This window comes from Diceros bicornis, chromosome 19, assembly GCF_020826845.1.
Source record: "Diceros bicornis minor isolate mBicDic1 chromosome 19, mDicBic1.mat.cur, whole genome shotgun sequence".
In the NCBI taxonomy this organism is placed as follows: domain Eukaryota; kingdom Metazoa; phylum Chordata; class Mammalia; order Perissodactyla; family Rhinocerotidae; genus Diceros; species Diceros bicornis.
Window position 1 is genome coordinate 16,813,500 of NC_080758.1, and position 14,539 is coordinate 16,828,038.

The 14,539-nt window shown below is 49.6% G+C and overlaps 1 protein-coding gene across 1 annotated transcript in view; it reads right to left on the bottom strand.

Annotated features, from left to right (window-relative positions):
* GDAP1L1 (ganglioside induced differentiation associated protein 1 like 1) overlaps positions 1-14,539 on the bottom strand; it is a 28,184-nt gene that overhangs the window by 2,240 nt on the left and 11,405 nt on the right. The window contains exons 4-5 of the mRNA XM_058562660.1: positions 11,197-11,294; positions 10,260-10,374 (exon numbers count right to left, since the gene is read on the bottom strand). Coding sequence (XP_058418643.1) covers positions 10,260-10,374; positions 11,197-11,294 — 213 coding nt within the window. The remainder of the gene's footprint in view (positions 1-10,259; positions 10,375-11,196; positions 11,295-14,539) is intronic.

A 14,539-nucleotide genomic window follows, 5' to 3' on the forward strand; every position in this document is an offset into this window, starting at 1 on the left:
CCAGCCACTCAGGCCAAGGGCCTCAGGCCACGTTGAACTCGACTCTTTCTTTCATACCCCACATAGAATTTGTCAGCAAGTCCCATCAACTTTATCTTGAAAAGACCTCCAGGGTTTGACGTCGCCTCCACTGTTACCATCCTGGTCCCGACAACCGTTATCTCCCACCTGAATTAAAAAGTCTCCCTGCTTCTGCCCCTGACTCCCTAGAGTCCATTCTCAGCACAGCGGCCAGAGGGATCCTGGTAAAACTTAAGTCAGATTGTGTCACTTGTCTCTTCTCGAAGCCCTCTAATAACTCCTTGTCATGGTCAGAGTAAAAGCTGAAGCCCTTTCTGACCCTGGATTCTACTTCTCTCCCCCTTAACTCACTCTTTTTCAGCCACACTGGCCTCCTTGTGGTTCTTCATTCCAGGCACGTTCCCACCCCAGAGCCTTTGCACTTGCTGTTCTCGCTGCCTGGGACACTCTGCCCCAACATAGCCACAAGGCTTACTCCACCAGCTTCAGATCTTTGCTCAAATGCCATCTTCTAGGGGGCTTCATCCATCACCCAATTAAAATTGAAACCCCAATCCCAGCAGTCGCTATCCTCCTCCCCTGCCTGGTTTTCCTCCATACGATTTATCCCCACGATTACACCATATATTGTGCATACCCATTTCGTTTATTGTCTGTCACCCTCTACCAGAATGGAAGCTCCATGAGGGCAGGAATTTTAGTCTGTCTTGTTTGCTGCTGTGTCCCCTGTGCCTAGAACAGTGCCTGGCTCACTACGTCTTTACTGAATGACTGATGAATGAAAAAAGAAACTGTATCATTAACAGTATCATTTGCCACAAACTATATGCGATGATAAAAGTATAACAAAAACAAAACAAGGCTATTAAATTTCAGCTGGATGCTACTGCTCGCCAAAAATCTCTGAGCTCAAGACTTGTTTTGTTTGTTTGAAGAAAGGGGCAGATATTAACACATTGCCCCTTTCTAGGGGTTAACTACTAGCATCATACTCCTACTCTTTCTTTAATCAAAAGAATTGAAAGGAGAATAATTCTCACTATGTGGTTTTATGTTATTTATCGCCATGGTCACGTGCCATCTAAAATTAGCCCATGTATTTAGGAAACACTTGTTTGTGCAATATATTTCTCCCAGTTGTTTAGACCTGAAATTCTGGAGCTCTTTCGGTCTCCTCCATCACCTCAATTCTCCCCACTGACTACACCTTGATACCCACGTTCCTTTGCCTGGCTTTTAAGCCGTTTCAATAGTTTAGCTCCAATAGACTTCTCTAATCTTGACTTCTCATGAATTGCCCACCTGCGCACACTTCCCCCCAAAGCAAGTCACACCCATTTCAGCCTCTGGGCCTTTGCCCCTGCTGTAGCCCATGCCTGGAGTGCTCTCTCTCCCCCTCCACTTCCTGTGAGGCCTGCTTTCCTGGGAAGCTTGCTTTTGCACCTTTGAAGAGGTGTTTCTTTCGGTTCCGAAATTCCATGAATTTAATGCCCCCCACCGTCAAAGCCTGAGCCCCCCTTTCACTCTGTGTCCTCTTGTTAATTCATTCATTCATTCACCCAACAGCTGTTTATCTAGTAGTATGTGCTGGGCATGAAGACATGACAGACACAGTGTCTTCCCTCAGGAGGCTCATGGCTTCACGGGAGGAGGAGGCAAAGTGTAATGAAGTCCCTAGTCAGAAGTTCTTCTTGAATACGTCACCTTCAAGATGCCCATTAGACATCTGAGGGGAGATGATGAGTCAGCAATTAGGGTTACAAACACCTAGTTCAGGGACATGTCATCCACATGGAGGTGACATGCCATCACTGAGGGTATGAGTGTAGACAGATCTGAGAATAGGACCAAGGAGCGAGCTTTGGGGGTTCAAGATTTAGATGTTGTGCAACAAGGAGAAACCAGCAAAGGCGCACGAGAAGGAGCAGCCTGTGAGGTAGGAGACGACCCAGGAGAGTGCAGTGTCCCGGAAGCCAAGATAAGGAAGTGTTCCGAGGAGAGAGTGCTCAGCTGTGTTCAAATGCTGAGGAGAGGCCAAAGAAGAGGAGGCCTGAGAATCGGTGACTGCATTGGGCGACTGGTGACCTTGACACGGGCAGCTGGACTGGATGCTGACAGTGAAAGCCTGGCTGGAGGGACTTCAAGAGAGAAAGAGCGGAGAGGAATTGGAGACGGTGAGCAAAGATCACCCTTTCAAGGAGTTTTGCTCTAATGGGAAGGATACGCCAGTAATGTGAGACAGGTCAAGAGTGTTTTTGTAAGCTGGGAAGAAAAACCCAGCATGTTGATGGGAATGACCTAGTAAAAGAGGGGAAACGATTCTACAGGAGAGAGTGGAGAGAATTACTGATGTGACGTCCTTAAGTGGATGAGCGTGGACGGCATCTAGCACACAAGGGGAGGGACTGGTCCTAGCTAGTTCAAGGACAGTTCATCCTTGGTAATAACAGGGAGTGTGGGTACCGGATTTCATCAAATCTAAGCTGCCATCAAATGTAAGACATCACCCTAGAGAGAACAAGTGATGCCAATTAAACTGTTGATTGTGAGAAACATTCCAATTTCAGAGATGTTAAGATGTGATTTAACAAAGATGCATCTTAGAATTGATAAGATATGGTGTATGTATGAACACTAATGCTGGTGGGTGGGTAGCTGTGGGGGCCAGGGCTGTGAAGATCTTTTCCTAGTGCTTTGATTTTCTCAGTGATGTAAAAAGAAAGTGTCAGTTGAGAGTGAGGATGTGGGGCAAGTGGCTGGAGGGTTGAGGAGAGAGGAGAAGGTATTAAGTAGTCATCTGGAGAGGGGACAGTGGGCGGCCTAGGGCAGCAGGAAGGCCATCTAAGGCTAGTGATCATGAATGCAAAGCGAGACCAGCCAGCACCCCGGTGTGTTTCTCCAGCCACATTTAGGTTCACAGGTGCAGGCACAGAACACGTGGAGAGTTGGGTTTAATCAAGTTTGAAGTTTTGCAAAGTACGATGAAGCAAGAGAAGGGCAAGGGAGTGGAAGGTGCAGGCAAGGGAGTACTCATAGTGAGGGGTCAGGGAATTGCCGCTAGGCACAGAGGGAGGTGAGATCCTGATGGGGGTGAGGGACAGTGAACAGAGGCAGGATCAAGGGGTGGAAGTCCCCAGGTCAGACTGGATGGGTGTAGACAGCTTTGAGAACAGGACCAAGGACTGAGCCTGGGGCACGCCAAGGTGTAGATATTGGGCAACGAGGAGAAACCAGTGAAGGCGCATGAGAAGGAGCAGCCTGTGAGGTGGGAGACAGATCAGGAGAATGTGGTGTAATTTCCTTAATCCTCACAACAACCCCATCAAGTAGGTGCGTTTATATCCCCATTTTACAGATGAGGAAACTGAGGCACAGAGAGGTTAAGTAACTTGGTCAAAGCCACGCAGCCAGTAAGTGGCACAGCAGAGTCTGGATTTGAACCCAAGCCATCTGGTTCCAGAGTCTGTGCTTGTAACCACTACATTAACCACTGCAAATGAACATGGGCAAATGCGTGTATCTCCACAGACACCCAGGCCCCTTTCAATAGGTGCATTCTTCACTGGGGTCTGTGTGCAGATCTGTCTACATGTCTGCATCATGCATGGTGTGTATGTTTACCCACGTGTATGCCTGCTCAAAACCATGCAGCTGATTGCAAATATGCACGTGGATATCCGCACCCATGGGCGTCTGTGTCCGTGTGGTGTGGGGATTACCACATGTGTAACTGAAGTGTATGCCCACGTCCATTTGGCTGTTTGCCTGCAGACGATATTCACAAGCATGTATATGAGAGTCACTATTTAAGAATGTCCATGCCTATTTTTGCATGTATGTGCACGTGTAGCTATTTGGCTGGCATGTCGCCAGAAAGCTTGACCCCTTCGGTTTCCCCTCTCCTCTAGCTGTGCAGTCACGGCAATCCCCAGCCCTGACGAACCCCATCTTGTGCCCTCTCTGAGTCTGCCAGCTGAGTCTGCTGCAGACAGTTACACTGACCAGTTAAGCTTTAAATTTATGACCACAAAGCCCAAGAGGGCACTCGGCGCGACCTGGGTCCTGCAACAGCTCTTGAGTGGGCTGGCTTCCCCGCTCCCTGCAGAGACAGTCGTACGTCTTTCATCTTCCCTCCTCACACCTCTCAGTTCTCTCTCAGCTGATGATGTCCCCTCATGCTTCATTCAGGAAACAGGAGCCTTCAGGCATGAAAGCCCTCACTCCCCACATGAAAGCCACAAACCCAGGCACGTGCGTTTGCCTTCTGCCACCCCGCTGACACAATGGAGGGTGTGATCCGCCTACTCTCAAGGCCAGTCCCTCTGCCGTTCCCTGCATCCATCGGCTGCACATCTCCCCTTTGCCCGTCTAGACCCACTCGCCTCCCTTCTCCATGCTGCTCTGTGGCACAGGAGGCCGGCTTGGTGGATGCCCCAGTGGGTTTGGTCACTGGGGAGCAGAGGCAGGAGACAGGAAGGTGGAGAGTGAGGTCAGAGTCTTACTTCCCTGTTTCCTCTCTGCAGTCGCCATGGGCTGGTGGTGGCCCACGACTGAAAGTCACAGCCCCTGCCAGGTAGCCCTCTCCACCCGCCTCTCTGTCCAGGTCCCTGAAACTGCTCCCACCCCTCACCTCCCCAGGCCGGGAGACTGCACTTTTCCCGTGGCTCCCCTGCATCCTGCCCGCATCTTTGTAAACAGGCCTTGTGTTAAGCCCTCTTAAACTTACCCAATTTGAGGGTGCCCTCTGTTTCCTACGGGGATGCCGCCTGAACCACGCCCCTCCTGTCCTCTCATGGACTTTGCGTCATCGGTCCTGCGTCACTGATTTCTCCTTTCCGCTGGGCCGTTTCCGCCAGCCTGAAAACACACTCTTGTGTCTCCTGTCCTAAAAACATCCCTCCCTTCACCCTGCATCCTTCTGCAGCCACCACCCCATTTCTCTCTTCCCTTCTACAGCTACACTTCTCAGAAGGTTTGTCTACACCTGCCGTCTTCATTCCTCACCTCCCATTCACTCTGCAGCCTTTTGCCACCATGTTTCAAAGAAACCCCTCTTGGGAAAGTCACCAGCAACAGCCATGGGACAAAATCCAGGGGACACTTTCCTATCCTTGGTTTACTCAGCCTCCCGGCAGCATTTGACACTGTTCTCCCTCCTTAAAACACAATCCTTTCGGGGTTTCTACGACAAAAGGGCCTTCACACCTCACTGGCCACTCTGTCTTGGTCGGCTTTGCCGGCTCCTCGGCCTCTCTCAGTGTGGGGGACCCTCAGAGCAGGTGTGGTAGTTTTAAAATACACCCGCAAATTACTTGATACTTCTCTCTTTGGTGGAGCCCAGTTTTCCTCCCCTTGAAGATGGGCTGTATTGTGTGACTTGCTTCTAGTGAAAAGAATGTGGCAGAAGTGACAGTGACTTTCAATGGTAGGTCATAAAGGGCATTGTGGCTTCTGCTTCTTCCCTCTCTCTGGGACCACTTGTTCAGGGGAAAGCCGGCTGTCATGTTGTAAAGAAATTCAAGCAGCCCCACTGAGGAGTCCGTGTAGTGAGGAACTGTGGTCTCCTGCCAACAACCAGTGGGGAACCAAGACCTCTAGTTAAGAACCAGGTGAATGCGCTGTCTTGGCAATGGATCCTCCAGCTCAAATGACTTCACCCCCAGCCAACAGCTTGAGTGTGATCTGCATCACGCAACCCTAAATTAGAACCACCCAGCTAAGCTGCTCCAGAATTCCCGATCCACAGAAAATGGTGATATAATAAGTGTTTTTTTGTTTAAGCCACTAATTTGGGGGCAATTTGTTATGCAGCAATAAATAGCTAATATATCAGGTCTTGATTCCTCTTTCTGTCTTTCACCACTCTCTCCCTAGATCAAAGCATCCAATTCTCAGCTTTAAACACCATATATATGCTGAAGACTCACATCTCTATCTCCAAATCGTGACCTCTCCTTTGAAAGGCAAACTAGAATATCTAATGGTTTATGTGACACCTCCTCTTGGGTGTCCCACACTGAACACTCGGTTCCCCCTGCCCATATCAGGGAAGGGTGCCACTCAGGAGCTCAGACAAAACCCCAGGAGTCATCTTTGACTCCTTACTCTCTCCAACCCATTCAACCACTCAGCAAGTCTCTGTCCATTTTTTCTCCCAAATCTCTCTCAAGTCCATTCACGCCTCTTCATCTCTGCTGACACCACCTCAGTGCAAGTCACCTTCCTCTCACCTGGGCTGCCATGACAGCCTCCCATCTGTTTCCCTGGAAACCCATTTTCACAGCAACCAGAGTGCTCTTAAAATCAGAACACTTCGCCCCTGTGTAGATTGCAAAAATGGCCACAAATTCCTCCCATTCCTGCACACACGCCCCTGTGCAATGTGGCTGTGCTGCTCCCGCCATCAAGAGACGGGGTCTCACCCTCCACCCCTTTAATCCAGGCTTTGCCATGTCACTTTGCTTTCACCACTGGGACTTGAGTAAACACGATACAAGCAGAGGCTTGAAGAGTGTTTAAACGCATGCCGGGTCTTAGCTCTCTTCCTGCTCTCGGTGACCCTGTGAACACCACCTTATAAATGAGCCTGGGTGAGCCTGCTGGGTGATGAGCAACAGGTGGCCCACTTACTCCCACTGGCCCTGCTGAGAGCCAGCCAGCCACTAGTCATGCCGGTGAGACCACCGACTGCCAGCTGGCCACAAACGCAAGAGAGAAGCCAGCCATCCCCATGTGGGACGGAGACAAGCCGTCCCAGCTGAGTCCAGCCCAAACTGCCAAACCACAAAAAGGTTCTTCTTTTAAGTCACTCATATCTGGAATTTATTTGTTATGCAGCAAAAGCTAACCGATACATTCCCCTCTCAAAACCCTCCAAGGATTTCTCGTTGGAGGGATTCTATGTAGTATAAAATCTAAATTCTAAATATAGGTCCCTGCTCTCACCTCTTTCTCTCTAGCTCTCTCCAACCTCACTCATGTCACTCTTCTCATTGTCACACACAGGAGCCAGTTTCTTGAGACTTCCATTACCCCCCACCTCCATGGTATTCCCTCAGTCTGGGACACGCCTCTCCTGGTTCTTCATAGGTTCACTAGGCTGGCTCCTTCGTATCCTTCAAGTCTTATTTTAAATGTCACCTCCTCAGAGAAGCTTTGTCAGATTTTCCCTGCTCATTTTACTCTCGATCTTAACACTTAATCCTTGTTTGCAATTCTGTTTTTACTTATAGGATTTATTTGATGAATGTCTTTCTCCTCCACAAGACTGTAAACTCCATAAGAGTGAGAACAATGTCTTGTTTTTACTGGCACATAGTAGCTGTTCAATAAATATGTGAATACATGAATGAAAAAGGATGGTAATAATAATTTTTAAAACTGCTATTTCTAGAACATTTTACCTTGAGCCAGGCTCTGTGGAAAGTGCTCGACACTCACCATCTTCATGAACCCTCATGACCTCCTTAGGAGTGAGATTCTATCATTAGCCACATTTTGTAGATGAGCTCAGAGAGGTGACGTGAGTTCCACAAGGTCACAGAGCTAGGAGGTGGTCCATCAGGAACCTGCATCAAAGTCATCTGGCTCCATGCTAGGGGTGGAGTCTTAACTGTGACATTATAATACCTCCCAACCCCGGGCTCTGACCCACAAGGGGAGAAGTGGAGAGTGTGAGTGTTCCCCCCAGGCAGGTTTGGGGCACCCTTGTGGGTGAATGAGCTACAGAGACCACGTGAGCCCAGCCAGTCAGCCACCTCCACGGGCCTCTGCTGTTCCCCCAGCCCCAGAGGGACATGATGACTGCCCACATCTCTCCATCCCGAACAACCCCAGTCATCTTGCCACACTGCAATGCTGCCTCCCCTGGGAAGACCTCAGGACCAAAACAGAGAGTGGGGTCAGGAGGCTCCCAGTCTAGGGATCACGAGGAATGGGTGCCCACAGCTATTCTCCAGGACCATCAACTCTGGCCTCCATCGGTCAGACCCTGTGTCTCCCTTGATCATAACAGCAGCTAATATTTGCAGACACTTCCATTCCACGTGCCAGCAGTGTGCTTAGCCCCTTACATGCATTTTCTCATCAGTCCTCACAACAGCCCTGAGGTGCAGGCGCACATGTTATCACCTTTTACAGAACAGAAGAAGTGCCAGAGCTAGTACCTAAGAACTCAGACTCTGGGAGCCAGGGTTTGAATCCAGCCTCTACCACTTCTCTCTGTGTGACCTTGGGAAGGTGACCGAACCTCTCTGTGCCTTAGTTTCCTCATCTGGTAAGTGGAGTTACTCATATTACCTACCTCCTAGAGTTGTTACGGGGATTAAATGAGTTGAAATATGTGAAACACTTAGAACAGTGCCTGGCACACAGTAAGTGTTGTTAAATATATGAATTGTTAGGGGTCAAATTGTGTCCCCCTAAATCCCTCCAAAGTACGTGGAAGCTCTAACCCCCAGTGTGTCAGAATGTGACTGCATTGGGAGAAAGCGCCTTTAAAGAGGTAAGTTAAAATGAGGCCATTAGGGTGGGCCCTAATCCAATCTGACTGGTGTTCTTCTAAGAGGAGGAAATTTTGCCGCACAGACACCAGGGGTGCACACACAGAGGAAAGACCCTGTGAAGATGCAGCAGGAAGGCAGCCGTCCGTAAGTCAAAGAGAGAGGTCTCAGGAGAAACCAAACCTGCCAACACCTCGATCTTAGACTTCCAGCCTCCAGAACCGTGAGAAAATACATCTCTGTTGTTTAAGCCATCCAATCTGCAGCCCTCTGGCAGCCCTAGCAAATTAATACGTAAATGTGTGAGACATGCCTGAGAATTAAGGTCACCTCATGAGAGAACGGCAGAGCTGGGACTCTGTCTGTCCCCAAAGGCCAGTCTTGGAACCACCGTGCCTTTTGGCCCTGGGCCATCTTCTGTAATGGCTCCCCTAATAAGCACCCTCTCTGACAGAAAGGAGAAAGTGCCTCCTTGAGGTATGTATTATTTCTACTCACTTAACCATACCACGCTTTTTTTCCAGAAAAGATTTAAGGCAGCAGGCTTCAGTACACATGACAACGTCCCTGTTCAGGACTTGAGGTATCTGTGTGTGCTTTCTGCTGGAGGCCTCAGTTGTGAGAGCCTGGAAGAACACTGGACCCATCAAGGGGGAACTTGTTCTTGCCCTAACTTTGCTACTTATGAGCTGCGTGACCTTGAGCATGTCACTTCATCTCTCTGAGCCTCCATTTCCTCATCTGGAGAATGTGTGCCTTTAGCTGTCAGATGTATTAAACTAGTATGTTCCAGGCAATGTGCTGAGTGCCTTTAATTTTTACAAGAGTCCAACAAGATGAGGTTAAGGTTTTAAGTTGTATTATTACCCTCCCATTTTACAGATGAGGAAACTGAGGCCTCAATAGAGAAAGCAACTTGTCAAGCAACTTGTTGCACAGGCAACAAAGCTGGAACTCTGACTCAGATCTGTCTGACTCTAAACCCATCTTTTAGAACACCGCGCTCCCACCTTCCCATATACAGAGAGGCAGGTGTGTGTGTGTGAAGCTGTGAGTGGAGCAGTGCATGTTGCAGAGGCTCCATGCATTTGCATTGTTGAAGAGACAAGACTAACAGACCACCTAAAACAGAGCAAGATGGGAAGGTCCAGAATGAAATCTGAAGAAGGGTGGTGGCAAAGGTGGGGTGTAAAAGGAAAAAGGAGAAGAGTGGCGTGGAGAGGGTGCCGCAGGCTGGAAGAGCTGCAGGAGCAAATGTGTGGAGGTGGGAATGAAGCTGGCATGCCCAGGGCCCAGAGAAGAGAGCTGCATGAGCACAGGCAGAGTCAAGGTCAGAGAGTCTAAGGGAGCGTGGATGTCTGACTGCAGAACGAAGGAGCCATGATACATCGTTGAGCAGGGGAAGGTGAGATGGTGTGGTGTAGTGGTCATCACCACCACCACCACCATCAGCTTCACCAACTTTATTAAACACCTACTGTGTGCTAAGCACTGATCTAAGCACTCTACAGGTATTATTTCATGCAGTGTCTCAACATCTCTCTGTGGTAGATCTTATTATCCCCATTTTATAGATGGGAAGCTGAGGTCCAGGGAGGTGAAGTACTTGACCCATGGTCACTCAACTAGTAAGTGGCCAAGCAAGGCCTGACGCCATAGCCCATGATCCTAACCTCCTGGGAGGTCCTCTGAGATCTTTGGGCTCCAGCACCCACCTACCCCAGGGCCGGCACCCACCCTGGTTCTCGAGCTTTCTCTTCTCCAGCTCAGCCTCAATCTGGTCCAGCACCATGGCCAGCTCCCCGAGGATCTTCTTCAGGTAGCTCACATCATCATGCTCCAGGATCTTGGCCTGGGGGCAGGACAGGCAGGAGGCAGAGAAGCTGAGTTGGCTTCAGTAGAGCTGGGATGACCAGGGATGACCAGGGATGGAAGGAGCTTGGCCCAAACCCCCTTTGTCAAGCCCAGCCTCCAAATATCCCCTCAAGCGTAAAGGTTCCCTCACCATTACAAAGCACCCTCGTCTGGTGCTCACTGTCCTGTGAGCTTGGCTGTCCTGGCCAGATCGCTTTCATCGGGCTGGCACACTCACACACCAGATGCTGTGAGGTTGGTTGATCGGGGCTCATAGCTGCCCCTTCTCCAGAGAATTGCTCTTGGCCAATGACGAGCTGCCCGGAAATGCTTGCAAGGTTATCCCTCACCCCTCAGCCGCCCGCCAGGCAATCTTTAGTCAATGACCGACTGATATGGGGTATATAAAGTGCTGGCCCCTTACCTCAAGGTGGGTCACCTTTGTGGTACCACTTATGCTCCAGAGCTCCCTGTGGGATCAGGTGAACTGGGCCCCCTCCTCTTTCCCATCACTCCTGTCCTTACTGGGTTCTCCTCAGAGCACTCCCTCAACACCACACTTCAACAAGAACCCTGTCCAGTGCTCTGCTTTTAGGGTCACAACATAAGATAGGAGAAAACAGAGGCTCCAGGGGTACAGTGGCTTGCCCAAGGTCAAATAGCTAGTAAACCACAGAGGAGACAGGATTGGAAAAGCAAGCCAGTGGTGTTTCCATTTCATATCATCAGCTGATCCTCCACTTAGAACCAGCTTCTCCCAATTGTCCTCTTCCATGGAAGAGACAGTGGAGAACAGGGAGGGGAGGCCTGGGGCACTCACCATGAGCTTCTTCTGTTTGGAAAGGTAGGGCTCGGAGAGCTGGGGCTCCTCTTCGTGGTCCAATTTCATGAGGTCCGTGGTGGCATTGGCTAAATGTCCTGGGGAGAGAGTAGGGAAGGTCTCATTCTTCTGATACCCAGTGTCACCTCCATGCCTTCCCCCACAAACTTGGAGTAGGTCCCACCCAAACACTGGTCCAGGAAGTTACAATATTGAGAGCCAACATTTAGTAGGCACAACAGGCTGTGTGCACAACTGACAGATGAGATGCCAGCCTGCCCTCGGCTCAGGCTAGTGGGGTAGACAGACACATAAAGACATCTCTATGACACAGCAGACCAATCTGTAATGAAGAGTGCAGAGAACGCTGTGGGACCCAGAGGGGTACCTGCCTGGGGCACAGGTATCAAGAAAGCTCACTGAGGAGGACACTCTACTCTTGGGGATGAGTAGGATTTGGCAGAAATGGATACAAGTCTAAACTTGGACAAACTACATCAGCGAGTGTCTTCCCCAGCCCCACTCTGTAGTGAGGAAATGGGTTCAGAGAGGCTAAGTAATGTTCCACACTCGTAAATGACACGCAGCTTTCGAACCTGGCTCTCTCTGATTCTTGGTCTAGTGCTCATTCACTGTACCCACAAGGAAAAGCTTGTTTAATGCAAGAAAAACTGTAGGAGACGTTTGGTGTCTTGAAACTTCCACTTCTGGTGAGGCAACTTCCCTGAAGATTTAAGGACTTGATGACCCATCTCTCCTGGGAAAACTGGTCTCGATTCCAAAAAGGCAAGGGGGACAGAGGTGGGTCAATAATGGAATTCATGGCAGCACCTTGAGAATTATTCTTAATGGGAGAGAGGAATTGTCCTATAATCTAACTTTGAAAATCTCTGACTTTGAAAGCCTAACTATAAGCTGTGGGTTTTACAAGAGGAGGTAGAAATATTAAGTGAGATAAGATCCTGGGATCTTTTCTCTCATTGGGGTGGGATTTCTCTGGAATTTTTGGCCAGTAAGTCTGGGACATGGTGGGTCAAGTGTGTGGTGGTGCCCCAATCCTGCCCTGCCCTCTCCCCAGGCCCCAACTCCACTTGGACATTCCTTAGGCTCCTTGAACACATCCTGGCCTGACCGACCTCATCATCTTCCCTGCTCCACCTGCTCTGCCCCCGCATTCTCCCCAAACTGCAGCACCCTCTCCAACACTAGGCCAAGTCAGAGGCCTGGGGGTTGTCCTCAACTCCTCCTTCTCCCTCCTCCCCAAACAAGATAGTCCTAGGTCCTGTCAATTCTTCCTCCTTAATCTTTCTCATATTTAACTTCTCCCTTTCAACCCTCTGACTGTCCCTGTTAATCTCTTGCCTGGAGGATTTTGACTCACCCTCTGTCACCTGCATTCTCTCCCCTCCAAGCCCTTCTCTCTACTTCTGCCAGAGAGATCTTCCTCAAATGCACACTTGACCATGCCACCCCCTGCCTAAAACCCATCCCTGGCTCCTCACTGCCCTCAGATACCCAGCAGGATCCATCCTCTCCCCTCACTGACCTCATCTTTCATTGAGTTCCCCCAACTGTCCCTCTCCCCAGGTGGTAACATTACAGCCACTCCAAATGCTTGACATTCCCTGAATGTGCTAGACCATTCCAAGTTTCCAGGCCTTTGCTCCCACTCCTTCTTCCTCCTAGAATAGCCTTCTCCTGTATTCCTAAAAAATCTCCTTCCAGACCCAGCTCAAGATCACCTCCTCTATGAAGCCCTTCCTGATCCTCTAGGAGGTCTGACCACTCAGTGCCTTTGTCCTCCAGTGTACACTCTACAGATTTCTGCCAGGGAATGCAAACACACTAATCAAGCTGCCACTGCACAACTCCATTCACATTGCAGTCTATGTGAAAAGAGCCCAGTGGACTTGTGCAGTGCACACCCTGTACCGGTGTACATGGAGATTTTGATGTTAATGTACTTATCTCTGGATATATATGTCTCACATTAGAATTTGAGCTTCTGGAGAGCAGTGGCTATGTCAGATTCATCTCTGCTCCCTTAAAACCCAGTACGGTCACGCATCACTTGACAACGGGGATACGTTCTGAGAAATGCATCACTAGGCGATTTCGTCATTGTGCAAACGTCATAGAATGTACTTACACAAACTAGATAGTAGAGCCTACTATACATCTAGGCTATACGGTACTAATCTTACAGGACCACCATTGTATATGTGGTCCGTCATTGACCGGAACGTCATTATGTGGTACGTGACTGTACAGGCCTGGCACAGAACAGGAGCTCAGTGAGTGCTGAATGAATGAATGAATGAAATGAGTGAGTGAATGAGTGACTGCAATTGTTCAGCTTCTGCCCTCTGAGTTTTCACTAGTCACCACCCCATTTCTTGGCCAGATATAAACCCTGGTAAACACACTCCCAGATCTTTCAGCTCAGGGCTATATTAAGTCTCATTGATGTTTTATGAGTGTGAAGGTCAAATACAGCATCTTCTCTCTTGCCAGTCACTGGGGCCGCTCATGTGGCTCTCTTTAGACTCCAGGAGGGCAGACTAGGCCAGGGAAAGACCTTGGCCTGATTGGGGGTCACTGCAGGATGCTGTCTGCGTCCTGTGTGGTCCCTACCTCCCCTCCCCAGCTGGACTGGAGCCCTGAGATCCTCTCTGCATCCTCAGAGGAGGGAGCAGGCTGGGCTGGCTCTGGACCCGACTGCCTTCTCTATACTTTCACGTGGCGCAGGACAGGATGGGCGAGCACCTCCAGCCCCCAGAATCACTTAGGGACTGCCTCCACCTAGTCCGGGCCACCATCATTGCTCACCTAGATGAAGCCAGGACATCCTGACTGCCTGCCCCTTCTCTCTGTTGAGTGATCTTTGCAAAACGCAGACCTGATTGTGTCGCTTCCCATCACTGTTTCTCCACTGCTCTTTGGAAAGAATTCCAGCTCTCCCAGACCTGCTCCCCAGACTCACTCTTCCCCCTTGGGCTACACTTCAACCACACTGAACTTCTTTTGGTTCCCGGAACATAGCATGCCCTCTCCCACCCCTGAACCCGAAAGCATTCTCCCTCTCCTCCCTCTAACTCTTGGTCATCCTTGGATGCTGCTGCATTTCAGAAGCCTTCCACCACCCCAGGGGCTGGGACGGGCATCTTCTGTGGCCCCACAGCCTCCATGCTCCTCTTATCATAACACTGGTACTAGGTTAAAAATTTTTATATACAAATATCGAGTCATTATGTTGTACACATAAAACTCATATAATGTTATATGTCAATTATATCTAAACAAAAAAATTTCAATCAATCTGGTTTTGAACAGGTTATACATA